Source organism: Hemitrygon akajei, chromosome 2 (assembly GCF_048418815.1).
Source record: "Hemitrygon akajei chromosome 2, sHemAka1.3, whole genome shotgun sequence".
Taxonomy (NCBI): domain Eukaryota; kingdom Metazoa; phylum Chordata; class Chondrichthyes; order Myliobatiformes; family Dasyatidae; genus Hemitrygon; species Hemitrygon akajei.
Genome location: NC_133125.1, coordinates 88,563,805 through 88,586,768, shown reverse-complemented (window position 1 = coordinate 88,586,768; position 22,964 = coordinate 88,563,805). Strand labels below are relative to the sequence as shown.

The 22,964-nt window shown below is 42.9% G+C and overlaps 1 protein-coding gene across 1 annotated transcript in view; it reads left to right on the top strand.

Moving 5' to 3' along the window:
• Window positions 1–22,964, top strand: part of LOC140714444 (lactase/phlorizin hydrolase-like) — a 94,934-nt gene that overhangs the window by 9,627 nt on the left and 62,343 nt on the right. The window contains exons 3-6 of the mRNA XM_073025745.1: window positions 1,545–1,601; window positions 6,272–6,343; window positions 10,995–11,103; window positions 11,476–11,575. Coding sequence (XP_072881846.1) covers window positions 1,545–1,601; window positions 6,272–6,343; window positions 10,995–11,103; window positions 11,476–11,575 — 338 coding nt within the window. The remainder of the gene's footprint in view (window positions 1–1,544; window positions 1,602–6,271; window positions 6,344–10,994; window positions 11,104–11,475; window positions 11,576–22,964) is intronic.

The following is a 22,964-nucleotide window of genomic DNA, read 5'->3' as shown; positions in this document are numbered from 1 at the left end:
CATATCTTACTGGTTTTGATTTTAATAAATCCCAAGTATCTCTATCAGAAACAATTAAAATCAGAGGCAGGTTTTACTGCTCAACATCTAGCACTGCAGCTGTCAAACACCACTCTGGCAGTTTAGAGAGCATTATGTCCATGTGCAGCTGCCCAGGGCCCAGGTGCTGATCTGGACCACACCACTAGTGCAGAGAGCCAGCAAGATAGGCTACCTGGCCCAAGCAAATGTGAATGTGCGTAGGCAGGTGATGTTTTTGGGTAAGCGAGCCTGGTCAGAAAAATTAGTCTTCTCATTGACAGAATGAGAAGCTTTAACTGTCCACTGATTTGTTTCTGTGCAGTAAGTTTGTGTTACCTAAGTCAGTTACTGAGTAAATTAAGAAATAAAACAATATTCAAGAACTTTTAAAAATTGCCATTTTGTTTTAGTATTTTAAAAAGAATGTAATATCCTTAAGCAATGCACACAATATGCTGGAGGAACTCAGCAGGTCAGGCAGCCTCTAAACAGTCAGCGTTTCGAGCCGAGACCCTTCTTGTCCTAAAGATGCTGCCTGACCTCCTGAGTTCCTCCAGCATTTTGTGTGTGTTGCTTTAGATTTCCAGTGTCTGTAAACAATCTCGTGTTTAAAATTATTCTTAAGAAGTTCTCTGACGCTCACTAACAGCCAAAACTTCAACTGTAATTCATTTAATCCGTTCAGCTTTCTGGGCAGAATCTAATTCCAGTTAGGTTTATGTTAAACATACACAAAAGATTGCAGAAACCCAATGTGCACCAAGCATGTGCTTACACTGGAGACAGCAGAGAGAAAGGTCACCAAGTCGATTCCTCGGATGCAGGGGTTGACGGGGGAAAGGTTAGGCAGTTAGTGTGGACGCAGAAGAATGAATGGAGATCAAATTCCCCCATTCTGAAAGGAACTGACTTGATAGTCGCTAAGATTTATTTATTTTGTTCATTGAGGTGTCGTTTCCCCTAAATAAAGTATTTAGAATGTTCCTGGACACAGATCCAAATAAGGGGTCACTGATTTCTGAGAGAGGTGATGACGAAAACCTTCTTTATGAGATCTTTGGAATTCTCTGTCCAAGAGAACTGCAGAGAATATACTCACATGAGGGATTGACAGACATTTCAACTACAAGGATGTGGGAAAAGAGCAGAAAATGGTGTTGGGGCCGAAGCTGGATTGACCATGATCTTACAGCACAGCACATATATCATTTTCACATGAAAATTTCATATTCCTTTGATCTGATTTGTGTGATTTCAGACAAATTACCCAGAGTAAAATCAGGCCAGTAGAAGGTCCTGCATCAAAAGAGGGTGGTGTTGAACAGGGAAGTCAGTGATCAGAATCATGACTAATGATACAGGGTGTTCAACTCATTGGTCTTTGCTGAATTTAATATGACACTGAACATTATACGTTTAGAAGGCTCAAGTAAATGTTTTTGAGAAGCTGCAGAAAATAGTAGAAGTTGTTTTTTTGAAATTTGATAAATTTCCTTTTATAAAATAGTTCCATATTTTTTCAGGGAATGGCAGACTTGATTGCTCTAACCGTACCATATGATTGTGAACCAAATCAGAAGGTAAGTAAAATGTTATAATGACACTAAATCTCAAGTGTTGATTATATATGAACATAGAGTGGCACTCAACCTCCAGGATAAACCTCACCTGGTTTTATTGATAAGAATGTATGTACTTATATCTTTATGTGCCTGGATGGGATTACCTAGAGCATGTTCGAGGAACAGTCTCTTCTGTCCATAATCTTATGCTGAGCCAATTAAATTGCTAACTAATCTCCTCTGCCTACACAACGTCCATCTCCTTCCACTCTGCACATTCATGAGCCTCTTTAACACTTCCAATTTATCTCTGCCACCATCCTGACACTGCATTGCAATCACACGCCACTCTCTGTATAAAAAAAACCTGCCCCACACATCTCCTGTGAACTTGCTCCTTTCACCTTAAATACATGCCCTGTGTTATTAGACATTTCGACCTAGGGAGAGAGATACCACCTGTCTACTCCCCCTATAATCCATCAGCTTTTCCCCTCCCAGCCTTCAATTTGCTCCAGAGAAAGTAACTTAATAAGCATAGATTGTGTTGGTGTGTGGGGTAGTGGATAAGGCATCAGTCTCGTGATCTGAAGGTCACTAGTTTTAGCCTCAACTGAGGCAGCATGTTGTTTCCTTGAGCAAGGCACTTAACCACACATTGCTCTGCGACGTCACCGGTGCCAAGCTGCTTGGGTCCTAGTGCCCTTCCCTTGGACAACATCAGTGGCGTGGAGAGGGGAAGGCTTGCAGCTTGGGCAACTGCCGGTCTCCCATACAACCCTGCCCAGGCCTGCGCCCTGGAAACCTTCCAAGGCCCAAATCCATGGTCTCACGAGACTAACGGATGCCTATTTATTTAAAGCATAGATAGAAAGAAGATAGTTCTGATAACACAAAATTGTTAACACCATTTCTCTCTTTGCAGATTAGTGTTCCTGGAATTTTTATTTCAGATTTTCACATCTACATTTTCCCTTTCAAGTAGAAATGGACAAACTAAGCTTTTGACTTGAGAACCAAGCATTGTATATTTGAGGAAGGCACATAGTAAACTGTACCTAAACAGAATAGGACAATTTTGACTGAAAGAAATTTGCTTTAAGTTTTTTTTTCTCAGAATGTTGTTCTCCTCTTTGATGGTTGGTTAATATGTGGGACAGGTCAATCCACTACCAGCCAGTTAGCTGACTGTGTTTCTACAGCATGCACCTCCTCCTACTAAACTCTCCATTCATTGGAATGGGTTCTCTACACTTATGTCAACTAGAGAACGATTGGCTGCAAAACTTATTAAATTGAGCCTAGTTCATTTGACAAGTAGGATTAAGGTGCATGAGAAGGCATTCTATACATACATTAAGATCAAGAGGATAACTGGGGAGAGGGTGGGACCACTCAAGGATAAAGAGGGGAATATTTGCTTGGATGTGAAGGATGTGAATGAGGTACTTAATGAGTACTTTGCTTCAGTATCTACCAAGGAAAAGGACATGGACAATCAGGAGATCAGTGCTAAGTGTATAAAGATGTTAGGGTGTTTAGAGGTCAAGGAAGAGGAAGTGTTGGGCCTTCTAATGAGTATTAAAGTGGATAAGTCCCCAGGACCTGATGGCAGTTACCCCAGATTAATGAAAGAGGTAAGAGACAAGATTGCTGGGGCCTTGATCAGTATCTTGGTGTCCTCTTTAGGCACAGGTGATATCCCAGGTGGACTGGCAAGGGGCTAATATTGTACCTCTATTTACAAAGGGAACAAGGGAAAATCCTGGGAACTATAGACTGGTGATGAGAGAGATTGATGAGGGGAGGGCAGTGGCTGTTGTCTAGGTGGATTTTCGTATGGTGTTTGGACAAAGTTGCTTATGGGAGGCTCAAGCAGAAGATAAGATGTATGAGGCCTGCAGTGAATTGACAGCTTGTATTCAGAACTGGTTTGTGCATAGAATACAGGGGGTAGTGGCTGAAGGGACTTATTCAAGCTGGAAGACTGTAACTAGTGGTGTTCCACAGGGATCTGTGCTGGGACCTCTGCCGTTTGTAATGCATATAAATGACCGGGATTAAAATGTAGATGAGTGTGTTAGTAAGTTTGCAGATGATACCAAGATTGGTGGAGTTGTGAATAGTGTAGACGGTTGGCAAAGAATACAGTGTGATATCGATCAGTTGCAGATAGTGGCAGGTGGAGTTTAACCCAGATAAATATGAGGTGTTTACCTTAATAGGGAAAAGACCAGGGGACAGTGCACTGTTAAAGGGCAAGGTCCTCAACAGTGTTGCTGAGCAGAGAGATCTTGGGATCCAAGTTCATAGCTCCTTGAAAGTGGCTACACAGGTTGATAAGGTGGTTAAGAAAGTTTATTGAATGTTTGCTTTTATTAGTCTAGGCATTGGGTTCAAGAGTCAAAATGTTGTGTTGCAATCTTATAAAACTCGTGTTAAGCCACCTCTGGAGTATTGCATACAGTTCTGGTCGCTCCACTACAGGGAGGATGTTGAAGCTCTGGAGAGGTTTACCAGGATGCTGCCTGGTTTGAGGGGATGTGCAATCATGGGAGGCTGGATAAACTCGGGTTGTTTTCCCTGGAGCAGTGGAGGCTGAGGGGAGATCTGACAGAGGTCTATAAGATTATGAGAGGCATAGATGGAGTAGACAGGGAGTATCTTTTTCCAAGGGTAGTTCACCCTGTACACATCAGACTTCCAATATAACTCGGAGTCCTGCCATGTGCAGAAGTTCGCTGATGACACGGCCATAGTGGGGTGTGTCAGGAATGGACAGGAGGAGGAGTATAGGAAACTGATACAGGACTTTGTGATATGGTGCAACTCAAACTACCTGCGTCTCAATATCACCAAGACCAAGGAGATGGTGGTGGACTTTAGGAGATCTAGGCCTCATATGGAGCCAGTAATCATTAATGGAGAATGTGTGGAGCAGGTTAAGACCTACAAGTATCTGGGAGTACAGTTAGACGAGAAGCTAGACTGGACTGCCAACACAGATGCCTTGTGCAGGAAGGCACAGAGTCGACTGTACTTCCTAAGAAGGTTGGCGTCATTAAATGTCTGTAGTGAGATGCTGAAGATGTTCTATAGGTCAGTTGTGGAGAGCGCCCTCTTCTTTGTGGTGGCGTGTTGGGGAGGAAACATTAAGAAGAGGGACGCCTCACGTCTTAATAAGCTGGTAAGGAAGGCGGGCTCTGTCGTGGGCAAAGTACTGGAGAGTTTAACATCGGTAGCTGAGCGAAGGGCGCTGAGTAGGCTACGGTCAATTATGGATAACTCTGAACATCCTCTACATAGCACCATCCAGAGACAGAGAAGCAGTTTCAGCGACAGGTTACTATCGATGCAATGCTCCTCAGACAGGATGAAGAGGTCAATACTCCCCAATGCCATTAGGCTTTACAATTCTACCGCCAGGACTTAAGAACTTTTTTTAAAAGCTATTATTAATGCTTTTTGAGATAGTGATTTAGATGCATATCATATTCTTTACTGAGTTAAGTATTGTATGTAATTAGTTTTTGCTACAACAAGTGTATGGGACATTGGAAAAAAGTTGAATTTCCCCATGGGGATGAATAAAGTATCTATCTATCTATCTATCTATCTATCTAATACCAGAGGGCAAACAGTGAAGGTGAGAGGGGGTAGGTTCAAGGGAGATGTGAGGGGTAAGTTTTTTTACTCAGAGTGTCATGGATGCTTGGAAAGTGCTACCTCATTTGGTGAGAGAGGCAAATACATTAGAGGCTTTTAAGAGATGTTTAGATAGGCTTATGAATATGAGGAAGATGGAGGGATATGGACTTTGTGTAGGTAGGAGGTATTAATTTTTGGGGTTTTTTGATTTACTCTTTAGCTGGTTCGGCACAATGTTGTGCATCGAAGGGCCTGTTCCTGAGATGTACAGTCCTATGTTATATGTTCAATGTACACACAGCATTGTCATAGCACAGCAGCATCCATCATCAGGGACCCCCACCATCCAGGCCATGCTCTCGTCTCACTGCTGCCATCAGGAAGAAGGTACAGCAGCCTCAGGACTCACACCACCAGGTTCAGGAACAGTTACTACCCCTCAACCATCAGGCTCTTGAACCAGAGGGGAGAACTTCACTTGCTCCATCACTGAACTGTTCCCACAATCTATGGACTCAGTTTTAAGGACTCCTCAACTCATGTTCTTGATATTTATTGCTTATTTTATTATTTTTATTATTATTATTATTATTGTTGTTGTATTTTTATTTTCCTCAGCTCAAGCTGGTGAAACCTGAGGCACAGGATTAGCCAAGCACACTTATGTCTTAATTATTATTATTTCCTTTTTTCTTTTATTTTGTATTTGTGCAATTTGTTATCTTTTGCACACTGGTTGTCCGCCCTGTTGGTACAATCTTTCATTGATTATATTTTGGTCATTGGATTTATTGAGTATGTCCAAGAGAACCTGAATCTCGGGGTTGTATATAGTAACATATATACTTCATAATAAATTTACTTTGAACTTTGAAGTTTATGCAAACAATCTAGTTCTAATATCAATTGAGATTTAGATTTAAAATGAGTACCTTTGAAGGTTAGGTGTTTGAAAGCCAAGCTCGGATTCAAGACCAATTTCAACCTGTGGATTATATCACTTAATATCTGTAACAGATCAAACAAATTTGCTCTTTCAGATGGACCCCTCAGGAAGTGAAATTTCAAAAATAAAAAAAGATTCCTTCCTGGAAAATCTGGTGAAAATAAAGGTAAACTTATTATTTTTCAGAAGTGAGCTGTGAATGTTCTCATATTGATATTGAACTTAAAATAAGTACCTTGAAAATGAACACCATTTTTTGGCAAGAAATTTGCTGATTATCACAAACTGATCCTGCATCACCAAGTCGATATGGTATAAGGGTCTACGACAGTTTTTCCCATTACGGGCATAAGACCAAGTTTAGCTTCCTTTTGATATTTGAAATCCTTCAGTCTTGCAGGATTGGATGGTTGAAAGATTGATCGGAGTTTCTTTTTCCATTCTAGCGTCCGATATGGATTAACAACTTGTCCATTTTGAGTCATGACATCTATTTAGTAACTCCTTTCAGTTATAACTAATCCATCATCTACTGAAACATTAACTTCAGTCACCTCCTTTGGGAACCTCAGCTGTGGACCCCATCATCACTGGGCCCACTATTGTGCTGGTGTATTATTGACCAATATGTGAGTCACGTTTAGATCATGGAATCATATGGCACCAGGGGCAGTTCCACCTCTTCATTCCAAATATTTACACTCCTTCATTCCTGAAAGTCTCGTATCCTTTGTATTGGCTGAATTCCCTTTTATCTTCTGTTCGATTGACCACCATTCCATCATTATGGGTACAATCCTATCTCTCCTATAGTCTGGTAACCCAATTTGCAGAGCATATTCTAGCTGTCGCCTAATAATACTGCACAAAGTCATACCATATTCTCCCTGCTTATAGTCAGTACCCAACTAATGAAGACCTTCTTCTCCATCTCATCTGTTTATGCTGCCGTCTTCAGGGATATCTGGACATACATCAAGATCTCTCTGTTCCTCAACAGGGCCCTACTATTCACTGTGTATGCTTTACCTTTATTAGTTTTCAAGGTTTTGAAGGTACATTTAATGTCAGAGAAATGTATACAATATACATCCTGAAATGCTTTTTCTTCCCAATCATCCACGAAAACAGAGGAGTGGCCCAAAGAATGATTGACAGTTAAATGTTAGAACCCCAAAGTACCCCCCAGCTCCCCTCCCTCCCGCACATAAGTGGCAGCGAACAACAATACCCCCTCCTCTACCGGCAAAAAAAAGCACCGGCACCCACCACCGAGCACTCAAGTGTGAGCAAAGCAACAGCAAAGACACAGACTTGCAGTTACCCCAAAGACTACATTGTTCACCCAGTATTCGACATACCACAGGCCCTCTTTCTTCCTCATAAGGGAGAAAGAGATGTCTCTGTTTCACAGTGAGAGGGGAGACATAACAAACAACTCACTGGTTTATGATGTTAAAAGTCCATTGCGTCGCCTTTTCCGAGCTCTGTGCCCAAAGATCTCAGGTTTCTGGACACACAGACAAAGAGCTTCCGACTCCCATGACACACCAGTTTGTCGGGACACCGACCTTCGTTCCGCCCGTCTCCAGAGCCCCAAGATCCCAAGCCTCCAAAGGCGAGCCGAACTCTTAGGACGCACCCATGGTATGTCAGATAACGGCCAGTGGTGAAACCCCGAGAGCAAAGAACGGAAGTCAGCGTGTAACTCCAGGTCAGGGTCTTCAAAAGAACCCTGAAACAGAGAAATGGAGACACTAAGGATGGAAATAGAACTGTCTCCGAAGTTGCAAGCAAAGGAGTTGCTGCTTAGTGCCATCTTCACTAAGTTCAAAATGTATCACAGACACACAGATTGGATTCCATTCATGCTAACAACTTAACTGTAGCTTAAAGACTACCTTCCCCCCAGCATGGTATACAGGCTTAAAATCACATAAACAATTATGAAAAAAATCATCTTCAACCATCACCCAGTGCCTCCCATAGCCTAGCAAACTTTGGTGAATATTATCCCTGGGTCTGACACCTTGTAAATCCATCGACTCCCACAACTACTTCGATTACACCTCCCTCCACTCTGCCTCCTGTAAAGATGACGTTTCTTTTCTCAGTTTAGACCATATGAACATAAGACATAGGAACAGAATTAGGCCATTTGGCCCATTGAGTCTACTCTACCATTTCATTATGACATCCATTTCCCTATCAAATCCATTCTCCTGCCTTCTTCCCGTAACCTATCGCGCCCTGAGTAAGCTAAAACCTATCAACGTCTGTCTTAAATATACCCAAAGGCCTGGCCTCCACAGCCACCTACAGTATAGCAACAAATTCCACAGATTCACCAGCGTCTGCCTAAAGAAATTCCTCCTCATCTTCGTTCTAAATGGACATCCCTCTATTCTGAGGCTGTGCCCTTTGTTCCATAGCAAATATTCTCTCCACATCCACTCTATCTAGGCCTTTCAACATTCGACTGGTTTATTGAGATCCCCCCATCGTTCTTCTAAATTCCAGCAAGTAAAAGCCCAGAGCCATCAATTGCTCCTCATATGAGAAGCCTTTCATTCCTGGAATCATTCTCATGAACTTCCTCCAATGTCAGCACAGCCGTTCTTAAGTAAGGGGCCCAAAACTGTTCACAATACTCCAAGTGAGATCTCACCAGGGCTTTTCAAAGCCTCAGCATTACATCTTTTTATATTCTAGTCCTCTCGAAATGAACGCTAACAATGCATCTGCCTTCCTCACCACTGATTCAACCTGCAGATGAACCCTTAGTGAATCTTACACGAGGACTTCCAAGTCCCTTTGTACCTCGGATTTTTGAATTTTCTCCGTTTAGAAAATAGTCTATGCTTTTATTCCTTCTACCAAAGTGTGAGACCATAAACTTCCCGTCACAGTATTGCATTTGCCACTTTTTGTCTATTCTCCTAATCTGTTTAAGTCCTCCTCCGGTCTCCCTACTTCCCCAACACTGCCTGTCCCTCTGCCAACCTTTGTATAGTTCACAAACTTGGCCAAGATCCATCATCCAAGTCATTGACATACAACATAAAAAGAAGTGGTCCTAACACAGACCCCTGTGGCCACACTTTGGGTAGAAGGAGGATGTTGCAGAAGCCCCAGAGCAGAAGGCCTCACCTTGAGAACAGATGCAGCAGAGATGAAATATTCGGAAGGTGCAGTATAGATACAACCCAAAGATGGAGTATTCTAAGGGGAGGAAGAGGCAGCCATGGCTGACAAGGGAAATCAAAGCCAATATAAAAGCAAAAGAGCAAGAATTACAATTGAGCAAGAATTAGTGGGAAGTTAGAGGATTGGATAACTATTAAACACCAACAGAAAGCTACTAAAAAAAAAAGGGGATGGAAAAGATGAAATATTATTGTAAGCTAGCCAGCAAAATTAAAGAGGATACCAAACCTTTTTCAGATATATAAGGAGTAGAGAGAAGTGGGAGTAGATATTGGACTGCTGGAAAATGACACTGGAGAGGCAGTAATGGAGGACAAACTGAATAAATATTTTGTATCAGTCTTCACTGTGGAAGACACTAGCAGTATGGAGGAAGGTCGAGAGTATCGGGGGCAGATGTGAATGAAGATGCTATTACTAGGTAGAAGGTGCTAGGAAAAGTAAAAGGTCTGAAGTCACCTAGACCAGCTGGACTGCATCCTAGGTTTCTGAAAGAGGTTGCTGAAAGATTGTAGAGGCATTAATAATAATCTTTAAAGAATGAATCGATTCTGGAATGGTTCCAGAGGACTGTGAATTTGCAAATATCCCTTCACTGTTCAAGATGGGAGGAAGGCAGAAGAAAGGAAATTATAAACCAGTTAGCCTGACTTCAGTTGTTGGGAAGATGTTGGAGTCGATTGTTAAGGATGTGGTTTTGGGGTGCTTGGAGGCTAAGTCATTGGGTATATTTAAGGCAGAAGTTGATAGATTGATAGGTTCTTGATTAGTCAGGGCAGGAAGGGATACGGGAGAAAGCAGGAGACTGGGATTGAGAGGGAAATGGATCAGCCATGATGAATTGGCAGAGCAGACTCGATGGACCAAATGGCCTCATTCTGCTCCTATGACTCATGGTCTTAAGGAGGGCTCACATATATTTCCTCCATTTCTCATATTTTGTTGTCAACCCCTCCCCACTCCATACAGACTATCTGCACACAAGTGGAATTTTACAGACTATTAATCTATTTTCTTTATTTTTATTTGGAGATATAGCACTGTATCAGGCCCTCTGAGCCAATGAGATCACACTGCCCAATTACACCCATGTGACCAATTAACCTACCAATCCATACATCTTTGGAATGTGGGAGGAAACCAGATCACCCAGAGGAAGCCTACACAATCATGGAGGAACATACAAATTTCTCACAGACAGAAACCGGAATTGAACCCAGGTCACTGGGACTGAAATATTGTGTGCTAACTGCTATGCTATCGAGCAGTCTTTTTATTGTCCTCTCAGTCTTGCAGCCTTAATTAAACCTTTCCTCAATCACCCAAAAAAATGACAGATAAAATCATTCTTCATTTTTATTAATCTTTGTGGTCTAAGTTCAAAGTCCAACTCTAGACAAGTGGGATAATGGCATAAAACAATCTGAGTAGGTTGTAAATCACATGCCATGAACTGGAGTCAAAATAAACTGAGGCAAAAATTAATGGATACTGATTATATTTTCATTCCTGCTTTTGGCTTCATAGTCTTTGCAAACATTTTATTATTTGAAATTAAACTCAATTCTTTAAAGTTAAAGAAATAAAGTTGGTTTGTTTATATTTTGCAGAACATCAAGAACATTTTACGGATTGTTATCTATAACATAGATTTTTCACAATGCAGTACTTCAAGCAGCACAATGCATTACAGAACGGCATTAAATGAAATTGTTAAAGGTATGTGAAGAATCTTTGAATGCTGTGCACCAATGCCATTCAGGGTTTCTCCATGTCCGACGTAAACCACCCTCATTCTGTCAATCCCAATTCACCCTGTTCAACACTTAACTCAAACATTTTGAGGTAATTAAAACTACCCAGTGGCTAAATGACATTTTACATTTTCTGGCAAATTTGACAAGCCCACCACCACCCACAATCCTGCACCCCACCTCTTGCATCCAGGCAGTTTGACCCACTATGTAATGTAAAAATCCAATAAACTTAATCTTGATAAATGTATTTCAATTTTGCCTTTTTATTACTATATTGTGTGTTTTTGTTCAGAGTTCTGAGTAATTTTGCTCTATTGATTTTTCTCTTTGGCAGCTGTGACTGTGAATAAGGTTCCCATTGTTGGCTGTGATGCCAGTCACTTTCTGGATGGTTTATCTCCGTATTATCAAACATACAATTCAGACACAGAAAGGTATTTAAATTGTAAAATACTTAAACTGCCCTTTCTATATAAATACGGTGTGACTGTGTGAAATTTTGAAAAAAAAAATCTGAACTGCATGAAGGTTTCATTAAAGATGCATTTCTCATTATATGATTTGTGAAAGAGAACTATTCCTGCTCTAGGAATGCAGTCAATCAATCAAAGAAACAGAACATAGTGAAAGCCAGTTGTCCTAAAAATTGAACTTAACATACCCATCACATCCATCTCTGCTTTAGCTTCTTGCTGCTGAAACCCTGCACAGTATCCATACAGGTTTCAGACTGTAAAGGTTCCATACTGGCCACCCTACACAACCAATCCAAACCGCGACTCTGCTTACCCGATCATTCACTGCCTCACTCACACTTCAGCAGGTTGATCCTGACCTGTACTCAGCGGTCCACCTTTACAATTCTGTCCCTTCTGTTTCAATGTGTCCATTCCACAGAGCTTGCTGACCGAGGTGCCCGCCCGAGCTGGTCCAACCTGCTCATGTTTGGCCAATATCGCACTAAAGGTTCCCTTTCCATGAAGCCATCCAAATGCCTTCTAGCTGTCGTAATTCTACCTGCCCCACCAGTTCCATGACAAATTAATTCCATATACATGTCAGCATGGAAGTGCAGTGGTAAATGTCACGCCAGTCACCCAGTTCACTTGCCAGCACTGTCTGTAAGAAGTTTGTACATTCTCCCCATGACCGCATGGGTTTTCCCTGAGTGCTCCGCGGAGTTTCCTCCCTATTCCAAAGATGTAAGTGTCAGTAGGTTAATTGGTCTGTTGGGTGTAAGTGGGTAGCAGGGGCTTGTGACACTACTGTATCTCTAAATAAATTACTAACAACTATGTGAAAAACTTGCCATTTAAACCTTCTCATTCTCTCCTTAAGCCAGTGTACTATGCTAATCTCATTGTAAAATCCCCTAAAATGGAAAGATACAATGAATCCCTATCCTATCTATGCCACTCATAAATTTAGAAAGGCTGTTAATCCCTCAGTATCCTTCGGTTCCAGGGAAAACAGCGGCAGCCTGTTGAGTCTCTCCATTTAACTGCCCCAGTCTACTGAATCTCTCCATATAACAAACAACCACAGCCTATTGTGTCTCTCCATGTAACAGCCCCAGTCTACTGAGTCCCTCCATATAAGAAACTGCCCCAGTCTGTCGACTCTCAATATAACAGCCCCAGTCTATTGAGTTTCTCCATATAACAGCCCTAGTCTATGGTCTATTCATATAAGAGCCCCAAACTATTGAGTCTCTGCATATAAGAAAAAGCCCCAGGTTATTGAGACTCTCGATAAAACCGCCCCAGTCTATTGTGTCTCTCCCTGTAACAGTCCCAGTCCATTGAACTTCTCCCTATAGCAGTTCCAGTCTGAGTCTCTCCATACAAGAGCCCCGGTCTATTGAGTTTCACCACATAAAAAATACAGCTCCGGTCCATCGAGTCTTTCAATATACCAGCCCTGTATATTGAGTCTTTCCATATAAACAACACCCCTAGTCTGTTGAGTCTCTCCATATAACAGCCCCAGTCTATTGAGTGTCTGCATATAAAAGCCCCAGTCTGTGGAGTCTCTCCATTTAAAATAGCAGCCCTAGTCTATCAAGTCTTTCAATATACCAGCCCCGGTCTATTGAGTCTCTCCATACAAGAGCCCCAGACTATTGAGACTCTCCATGTAACAGCCCAAGTCTATTTTGTCTCTCCATATGACAAACAGTCCTAGTCTATTGAGTCTCTCCCTCTAACAGTCCTAGTCTATTGAGTCTCTCCCTCTAACAGTCCCAGTCTATTGAGTCTCTCCCTCTAACAGTCCTAGTCTATTGAGTCTCTCCCTCTAACAGTCCCAGTCTATTGAGTCTCTCCCTCTAACAGTCCCAGTCTATTGAGTCTCTCCCTCTAACAGTCCCAGTCTATTGAGTCTCTCCCTCTAACAGTCCCAGTCTATTGAGTCTCTCCCTCTAACAGTCCTAGTCTATTGAGTCTCTCCCTCTAACAGTCCTAGTCTATTGAGTCTCTCCCTCTAACAGTCCCAGTCTATTGAGTCTCTCCCTCTAACAGTCCTAGTCTATTGAGTCTCTCCCTCTAACAGTCCTAGTCTATTGAGTCTCGCTCTCTAACAGTCCTAGTCTATTGAGTCTCTCCCTCTAACAGTCCTAGTCTATTGAGTCTCTCCCTCTAACAGTCCTAGTCTATTGAGTCTCTCCCTCTAACAGTCCCAGTCTATTGAGTCTCTCCCTCTAACAGTCCTAGTCTATTGAGTCTCTCCCTCTAACAGTCCCAGTCTATTGAGTCTCTCCCTCTAACAGTCCTAGTCTATTGAGTCTCTCCCTCTAACAGTCCTCGTCTATTGAGTCTCTCCCTCTAACAGTCCTAGTCTATTGAGTCTCTCCCTCTAACAGTCCCAGTCTATTGAGTCTCTCCCTCTAACAGTCCTAGTCTATTGAGTCTCTCCCTCTAACAGTCCTAGTCTATTGAGTCTCTCCCTCTAACAGTCCTAGTCTATTGAGTCTCTCCCTCTAACAGTCCCAGTCTATTGAGTCTCTCCCTCTAACAGTCCTAGTCTATTGAGTCTCTGCATATATGAAACAGCCCCAGCTTCTTTAGTCTCTCTGTACAATAGCCCCAGACTATTGAGCCTCTCCATTTAATTGTCCCAGTCTGACGAGTCTCTCCATATAACAAACAGCCCCAGTCTATTGAGTTTTTCGATTGAACAGCCCCAGTCTATTGAGTCTCTCTACATAACAGTTCCAGACTATTGAGTCTCTCCATATATCAAAAAGCCCCAGTGTATCGTCTTTTGATATAAGAGCCCCAGACTATTGAGTCTCTACATTAAACAGCCCTAGTTTATTGTCTATCCATATAAAAACCCCAGTCTATTGAGTCTCTGCATATAAGAAACAGCCCCAGCCTCTTCAGTCTCTCCGTACAACAGTCCCAGTCTATTGAGTCTCTCCATATAACAAACAGCCTCAGACTATTGAGTCTCTCCATATATCAAAAAGCCCCAGTGTATCAAGTCTTTTGATATAAGAGCCCCAGTCTATTGAGTCTTTCCATATAATAAACAGCCTCAGTCGATTGAGTCTCTCCCTATAACAGCCCCAGTCTGTTAAGTTTCTACATATAACAAACAGCCAGAACCTATTGGGATGTTATGGTGAGGTTGTATAAGACATTGGTGAGGCCAAATTTGGAGTATTGTGTGCAGTTCTGGTCGCCTAACTATAGGAAGGATATCAGTAAGATTGAAAGAGTGCAGAGAAGATTTACTAGGATGTTGCCGGGTCTTCACGAGTTCAGTTACAGTTAAGATTGAACAGGTTAGGACTTTATTCCTTGGCGAGTAGAAGAATGAGAGGGGAATTTGATAGAGGTTTACAAAATTATGAGGGGTATTGACAGAGTAAATGCAAGTAGGCTCTTTCCACTTAGATTAGGAGAGATAAATACGAGAGTACATGGCTTTAGGGTGAAAGGGGAAAGGTTTAGGGAACTTGAGGGAACATTGAGGGAACTTCATCACTCAGAGAGTGGTGGGAGTGTGGAACGAGCTGCCATCTGACATGGTAAATGCAGGCTCATTCTTAAGTTTGAAGAATAACTTGGATAGATACATGGATGGGAGAGGTCTGGAGGGTTATGGACTGGGTGCAGGTCAATGGGACTAGTGGAATAAAGTATCGGCACAGACTAGAAGGGCTGAATGGCCTGTTTTCTGTGCTATAGTGTTCAATGGTTCCATGGTTCTATAAAAGCCCCAGTCAACTGAGTCTCTCCATATAAAAAAGCAGCCCCAGTCTATTGAGTCTTTCGATGTACCAGCCCCAGTCTATCGAGTCTTTCGATGTACCAGCCCCAGTCTATCGAGTCTTTCAATATACCAGCCCCAGTCTATCGAGTCTTTCAATGTACCAGCCCCAGTCTATCGAGTCTTTCGATGTACCAGCCCCAGTCTATCGAGTCTTTCAATGTACCAGCCCCAGTCTATCAAGTCTTTCGATGTACCAGCCCCAGTCTATCGAGTCTTTCGATGTACCAGCCCCAGTCTATCAAGTCTTTCGATGTACCAGCCCCAGTCTATCGAGTCTTTCAATGTACCAGCCCCAGTCTATCAAGTCTTTCGATGTACCAGCCCCAGTCTATCGAGTCTTTCGATGTACCAGCCCCAGTCTATCGAGTCTTTCAATGTACCAGCCCCAGTCTATCGAGTCTTTCGATATACCAGCCCCAGTCTATCGAGTCTCTCCATATAAGAGAACCAGACTATTGAGCCTCTCCATTTAACAGCCCAAGTCTATTGTGTCTCTCCATATAATAAATAGCTCCAATCTATTGAGTCTCTTGATATCAGAGCCCCAGTCTATTGAGCTTATCCGTATAACAAACAGCCTCAGTCAACTGAGTCTCTCCATATAATACACAGCCCCAGTCTATTGAGTCTCTCCATATAACAGTCTCAATCTATTGAGTCTCCATATAAGAGAACCAGTCTATTGAGTCTCTCCATTAAACAGCCCAGGTCTATTGTGTCTCAATATAACAAACAGCTCCAGTTTATTGTATCTCTCCATGTAAAAGCCCCAATCTATTTAGTCTCTCCATATAGCAGCCCCAGTCTATTGATTCTCTCCATATAACAAACAGTCCCAGTCCATTAAGACCCTTCATTTAACAGTCCCAGCATATAGTCTCTCCATGTAACTGTCCTAGTCTATTGAGTCTCTCCATAGAACAAAGTTCCCCAGTCTATTGAGTCTCTTCATATAACAACCCTAGTTTATGGTCAATCCATATAAAAGCCCCAGTCTATTGAGTGTCTGCATATAATAAACAGTCTCCGCTTATTAAGACTCTCCATACAAGAGCCCCAGTTTATTGAGTCTCTGCATATAACAGTCCCAGTCTGATTCTCTCCATTTAACAAACAGCCTGAGTCTATTGAGTCCTTCCAAATAATAAACATCCCCAGTCTATTGAGGCTCTCCATATAATAAACATCCATTCTATTGAGTCTCTCCATATAAGAGCCCCAGACTATTGAGACTCTCCATATAACAACCTGAGTCTATTTTGTCTCTCCATATGACAAACAGCCCCAGTCTATTGCGTCTCTCCCTCTAACAGTCCCAGTCTATTGTGGTTCTTCATATAACAAACAGCCCCAGTCTGTTTTGCCTCTCCATATAACAGCCCTTGTCTATTGAATCTCTCCACGTAACAAACAGCCCCAGTCTATTGAGCCTCTCCATATAACAGCCCCAGTCCATTGTGTCTCTCCATATAACAGCCGCAGTCTATTGAGTCTCTGCATTTAACAGCAGCAGTCTAATGAGTCTTTCCATATAACAAACTGTCCCAGTCTATTGAGTGTTTTGATATAACAGCCTTAGTCTATTGTGTCTCTACATATAACAACCCCAGTCTATTGAGTCTCTCCATAAACAGTCCCAGATTATTGTGTCTCATCACTTAACGGCCCCAGTCTATTGGACTCTCCATATAACAGCCCCAGTCTATTGAGTATCTCCATATAATAAACAGCCCTAGTTTATTGTCTATGCATATAAAAGCCCTGGTCTATTTAGTCTCTTCATATAAAAAAGCAGCCCCAGTCTATCCAGTCTTTTGATATACCAGCCCCAGTCTATTGAGTCTCTCCATATACCAGCCCCAGTCTATTGAGTCTCTCCATATACCAGCCCCAGTCTATTGAGTCTCTCCATATACCAGCCCCAGTCTGTTGAGTATCTCTAATTAAAAGCCCCATTCTACTGATTCTCTCCATATAACAGACACAAGCTATTGAGGCTCTCCAGATAATAAACAGCCCCAGTCTATTGAGTCTCTCCAAATAGTAAACAGCCCCAGTCTATTGAGTCTCTCCAAATAGTAAACAGCCGAGGCTATTGAGTCTCTCTAAATAGTAAACAGCCCCAGTTGATTGAGTCGCTCCATATAAGAAACAGATCCAGTCTATTGAGTCTCTCCATTTAAAAGCCCCAGTCTATTGTCTCTACATAAAACAGCCACAGTCTTTTGAGTCTATCCATATAACAAACAGCCCCAGTCTATCTAGACTTTTGATATAAAAGCCTCAGTCTAATGAGTCTCTCCATCTAACAGCCCCAGACTATTGTGGATCTCCATTTAACAACCCCAGTCCGTGGAGTCTTTCCATTTAACAGTCCCAGTCTGAGTGTCTACATTTAACAGCCCTATTCTATTGAGTCTCTCCATATAGCAAACAGCCCCAGTCTATTGAGTCACTCCATATAATTGTCCCAGTAAGAGTCACTACATATAATGAACAAACCCAGGCTATTGAGTCTCTCCTTTTAACAGCACCAGTCTATTGACTCTCTGCATTTAATAGCACCAGTCTATTGAGATTCTCAATATAATAAACAGCCCCAATCAAGAGTCTCTCCATAAAACAAACAGTCCCAGTCCATTGAGTCTCTCCATATAACAGCCCCAGTCTATTAACACTCCCCAGATAAGAAACACTCAGTCTATCCATATAACAAACAACCCTCGTCTATTGAGTCTCTCCATATACGAAACAGACTCGACATATGGAGTCCCTCCATATAACAGCCCCAGTCTATTTAGTCTCTCCATATAACAAACTGCCCCAGTCTATTGAGTCTCGCCATATAACAAACTGCCCCAGTCCATTGAGTCTCTCCATATAACAAACTGCCCCGTCTATTGAGTCTCTCCATATAACAAACTGCCCCAGTCTATTGAGTCTCTCCATATAACAAACTGCCCCAGTCTATTGAGTCTCTCCATATAACAAACTGCCCCAGTCTATTGAGTCTCTCCATATAACAAACTGCCCCAGTCTATTGAGTCTCTCCATATAACAAACTGCCCCAGTCTATTGAGTCTCTCCATATAACAAATTGCCCCAGTCTATTGAGTCTCTCCATATAACAAACTGCCCCAGTCTATTGAGTCTCTCCATATAACAAACTGCCCCAGTCTATTGACTCTCTGCATTTAATAGCACCAGTCTATTGAGATTCTCAATATAATAAACAGCCCCAATCAAGAGTCTCTCCATAAAACAAACAGCCCCAGTCCATTGAGTCTCTCCATATAACAGCCCCAGTCTATTAACACTCCCCAGATAAGAAACACTCAGTCTATCCATATAACAAACAACCCTCGTCTATTGAGTCTCTCCATATACGAAACAGACTCGACATATGGAGTCCCTCCATATAACAGCCCCAGTCTATTGAGTCTCTCCATATAACAAACTGCCCCAGTCTATTGAGTCTCTCCATATAAGAGTCACACTCTGAGTTTCTCCATTTAGCCTTCAGCCCAAGGCTATTTAGTCTCTCCATGTAATAAACAGCCCCAGTCTACTGTAGCTCCATATAAAAGACAGTCCCAGTCTATTGAGTGCATCCCTATAACAGCCCCAGCCTATTCAGTCTCTCAATGTAACAGCCCCACACTATTGAGTCTCTCCATATTACAGCCCCAGTCCATTGCATCTCCCCATATAACAGCCCTACTCTATTGTCTCTCCACGTAATGAAGCAAGAAGGCTGAGAGTGGAATGGCTAAGGATTTCTGGAGTGAAGGCATTTTACCACTGGGGGTAAAGAGAGGCAAGACTGTGTAGGTGCGTGACATCAGCCAGTAGAGTGGGAAAAGATTGAAAAGGAGACCGCCATATCCAGCGGGCAGCAGAGTGAGAGGGTAGCAGAGTGATAGGGCTTTGGCAGTAACAGAACGAGGCGAGGTAGGTTTACCCGTGTTAATTGCGGAAAGGAAGTATTTGTGTGAGGAGGTGTTCTGTGCTTGTTGTCAGATGTGAGAAGTCCTGGAGTCTCCCAGACTCCCGGACGGCCATATCTGCACCAGGTGTGTTGAGCTGCAGCTCCTAAGGGATCGCGTCAGGGAACTGGAGATGTAGCTCGATGACCTTTGTCTGGTCAGGGAGAGCGAGGAGGTGATAGAAAGGAATTATAGGCAGGTGGTCACACCGGGGCCACAGGAGACAGACAAGTGGGTCACAGTCAGGAGGGGGAAGGGGAAGAGTCAGGTACTAGAGAGTACCCCTGTGGCTGTACCATTTGACAATAAGTACTCCTGTTTGAGTACTGTTGGGGGGGGCAGCCTACCTGGGGGAAGCAACAGTGGCTGTGCCTCTGGCACAGAGTCTGGCCCTGTGGCTCAGAAGGGTAGGGAAAGGAAGAGGAAGGCAGCAGTGATAGTTAGGGGGTCAGACAGGCAATTCTGTGGACACAGGAAAGAAACTCAGATGGTAGTTTGCCTCCCAGGTGCCAGGGTCCGGGATGTTTCTGATCACGTTCACGATATCCTGCAGTGGGAGGGAGAACAGCCAGTGGTTATGGTACATATTGGTACCAATGACATAGGTAAGAAAAGGCAAGAGGTCCTAAAAAAAGACTACAGGGAGTTAGGAAGGAAGTTGAGAAGCAGGACCGCGAAGGTAGTAATCTCAGGATTACTGTCTGTGCCACGCAACAGTGAGTATAGGAATAGAATGAGGTGGAGGATAAATGCGTGGCTGAGGGATTGGAGCAGGGGTTAGGGATTCAGATTTCTGGATCATTGGGACCTCTTTTGGGGCAGGCATGACCTGTACAAAAAGGATGGGTTGCACTTGAATCCCAGGGGACCAATATCCTGGTGGGGAGGTTTGCTAAGGCTACTGGGGAGAGTTTAAACTAGAATTGTTGGGAGGTGGGAACCAAACTGAAGAGACTGGGGAAGAGGCAATTGGTTCACAAATAGAGAAAGCTTGGAGACAGTTTGAGAGGGAGGATAGGCAGGTGATAGAGAAGGGACGCGCTCAGACCGACGGTTTGAGATGTGTCTATTTTAACGCAACAAGTATTGTGAACAAAGCGGATGAGCGTGGATCAGTACTTGGAGCTGCGATGTGGTGGCCATTAAGAGACTTAGATGGCTCAGGGACAGGAATGGTTACTTCAAGTGCCAGGTTTGAGATGTTTCAGAAAGCACAGGGAGGAAGGCAAAAGAGCTGGGGGTGTGGCACTGTTGATCAGAGATAGTGTCACAGCTGTAGAAAAGGTGGATGTCATGGAGGGATTGTCTATAGAGTCTCTGTGGGTGGAGGTTAGGCACAGGAAAGGGTCAATAACTCTACTGGGTGTTTTTTATATGCCGCCCAATAGTAACAGGGATATCAAGGAGCAGATAGGGAAACAGATCCTGGAAAGGTGTAATAATAACAGAGATGTCGTCGTGGGAGATTTTAATTTTCCAAATATCAATTGGCATCTCCCTAGAGTGAGGGGTTTAGATGGGGTGGAGTTTGTTAGGTGTGTTCAGGAAGGTTTCTTGACACAATATGCAGATAAGCCTACAAGAGGAGAGATGGTACTTGATTTGGTATTGGGAAATGAACCAGGTCAGGTGTCAGATCTCTCAGTGGGAGAGCATTTTGGAGATAGTGATCATAATTCTATCTGCTTTACAATAGCATTGGAGAGAGATTGGTACAGACAAGTTAGAAAAGTGTTAATTGGAGTAAGGGAAATTATGAGGCAGGAACTTGGAAGCTTAAATTGGGAAACAGATGTTCTCAGGGAAAGGTAAAGTAGAAATGTGGCAAATGTTCAGGGGATATTTGTGTGTAGATCTGCATAGTTACGTTTCAACGAGACAGGGAAGTTATGGTAGGGTACAGAAACTGTGGTGTACAAAGGCTGTAGTAAATCTAGTCAAGAAGAAAAGAAAAGCTTGCGAAAGGTTCAGAGAGCATGGTAATGTTAGAGATCTAGAAGATTATAAGGCTAACAGGAAGGAGCTTAAGAAGGAAATTCGGAGAGCCAGAAGGGGCCATGAGAAGGCCTTGGCAGCCAGGATTAAGGAAAACCCCAAGGCATTCTACAAGTACGTGAAGAGCAAGAGGATAAGACGTAAAAGAATAGGACCTATCATGTGTGACAGTGGGAAAGTGTGTATGGAACTGGAGGAAATAGCAGAGGTACTTAATGAATACTTTACTTCAGTATTCACTATGGAAAAGGATCTTGGCGATTGTAGTGATGACTTGCAGTGGACTGAAAAGCTTGAGCATGTAGATATTAAGAAAGAGGGTTTTTAAGAGGATATTAAGAAAGAGGGCTTTTGGAAAGCATCAAGATGGATAAGTTGCCGGGTCCGGATGAGATGTACACCAGGCTACTGTGGGAGGCAAGGGACGAGATTGCTGAGCCTCTGGCAATGATCTTTGCATCATCAATGGGGATGGGAGAGGTTCCGGAGGATTGGAGGGTTGTGAATGTTTTTCCGTTATTCAAGAAGGGGAGTAGAGATAGCCCAAGAAATTATACACCAGTGAGTCTTACTTCAGTGGTTGGTAAGATGATGGAGAAGATCCTGAAAGGCAGGATTTATGAACATTTGGAGAGGTATAATATGATTAGGAACAGTCAGCATGGCTCTGTCAAGGGCAGATCATGCCTTACGAGCCTGACTGAATTTTTTGAGGATGTGACTAAACACATTGATGAAGGAAGAGCAGTAGATGTAGTGTATATGGATTTCAGCAAGGCATTTGATAAGGAACCCCATGCAAGGCTTATTGAGAAAGTAAGGAGGCATGGGATTCAAGGGGACATTTCTTTGTGGATCCAGAACTGGCTTGCCCACAGAAGGCAAAGAGTGGTTGTAGACGGGTCATATTCTGCATGGATGTTGATGACCAGTGGTGTGCCTCAGGGATCTGTTCTGGGACCCATACTCTTTGTGATTTTTATAAATGACCTGGATGAAGAAGTGGAGGGATGGGTTAGTAAGTTTGCTGATGACGTAAAGGTTGGGGGTGGTTGTGGATAGTGTGGAAGGCTGTCAGAGGTTACAGCGGGACATTGATAGGATGCAAAACTGGGCTGAGAAGTAGCAGATGGAGTTCAACCCAGGTATGAAGTGGTTCATTTTGGTAGGTCAAATATGATGGCAGAATATAGTATTAATGGTAAGACTCTTGGCAGTGTGGAGGATCAGAGGGATCTTGGGGTCCGAGTTCATAGGACACTCAAAGCAGCTGCGCAGGTTGACTCTGTGGATAAGAAGGCATATGGTGTATTGGCCTCCATCAATCATGGGATTGAATTTAGGAGCCGAGAGGTAATGTTGCAGCTATATAGGACCCTGGTCAGACCCCACTTGGAGTACTGTGCTCAGTTCTGGTTGCCTCACTATAGGAAGGACGTGGAAACCATAGAAAGGGTGCAGAAGAGATTTACAAGGACGTTGCCTGGATTGGGGAGCATGCCTTAGGAAAACAGGTTGAGTTTTCTCTTGGAGCAACAGAGGATGAGAGGTAACCTGATAGAGG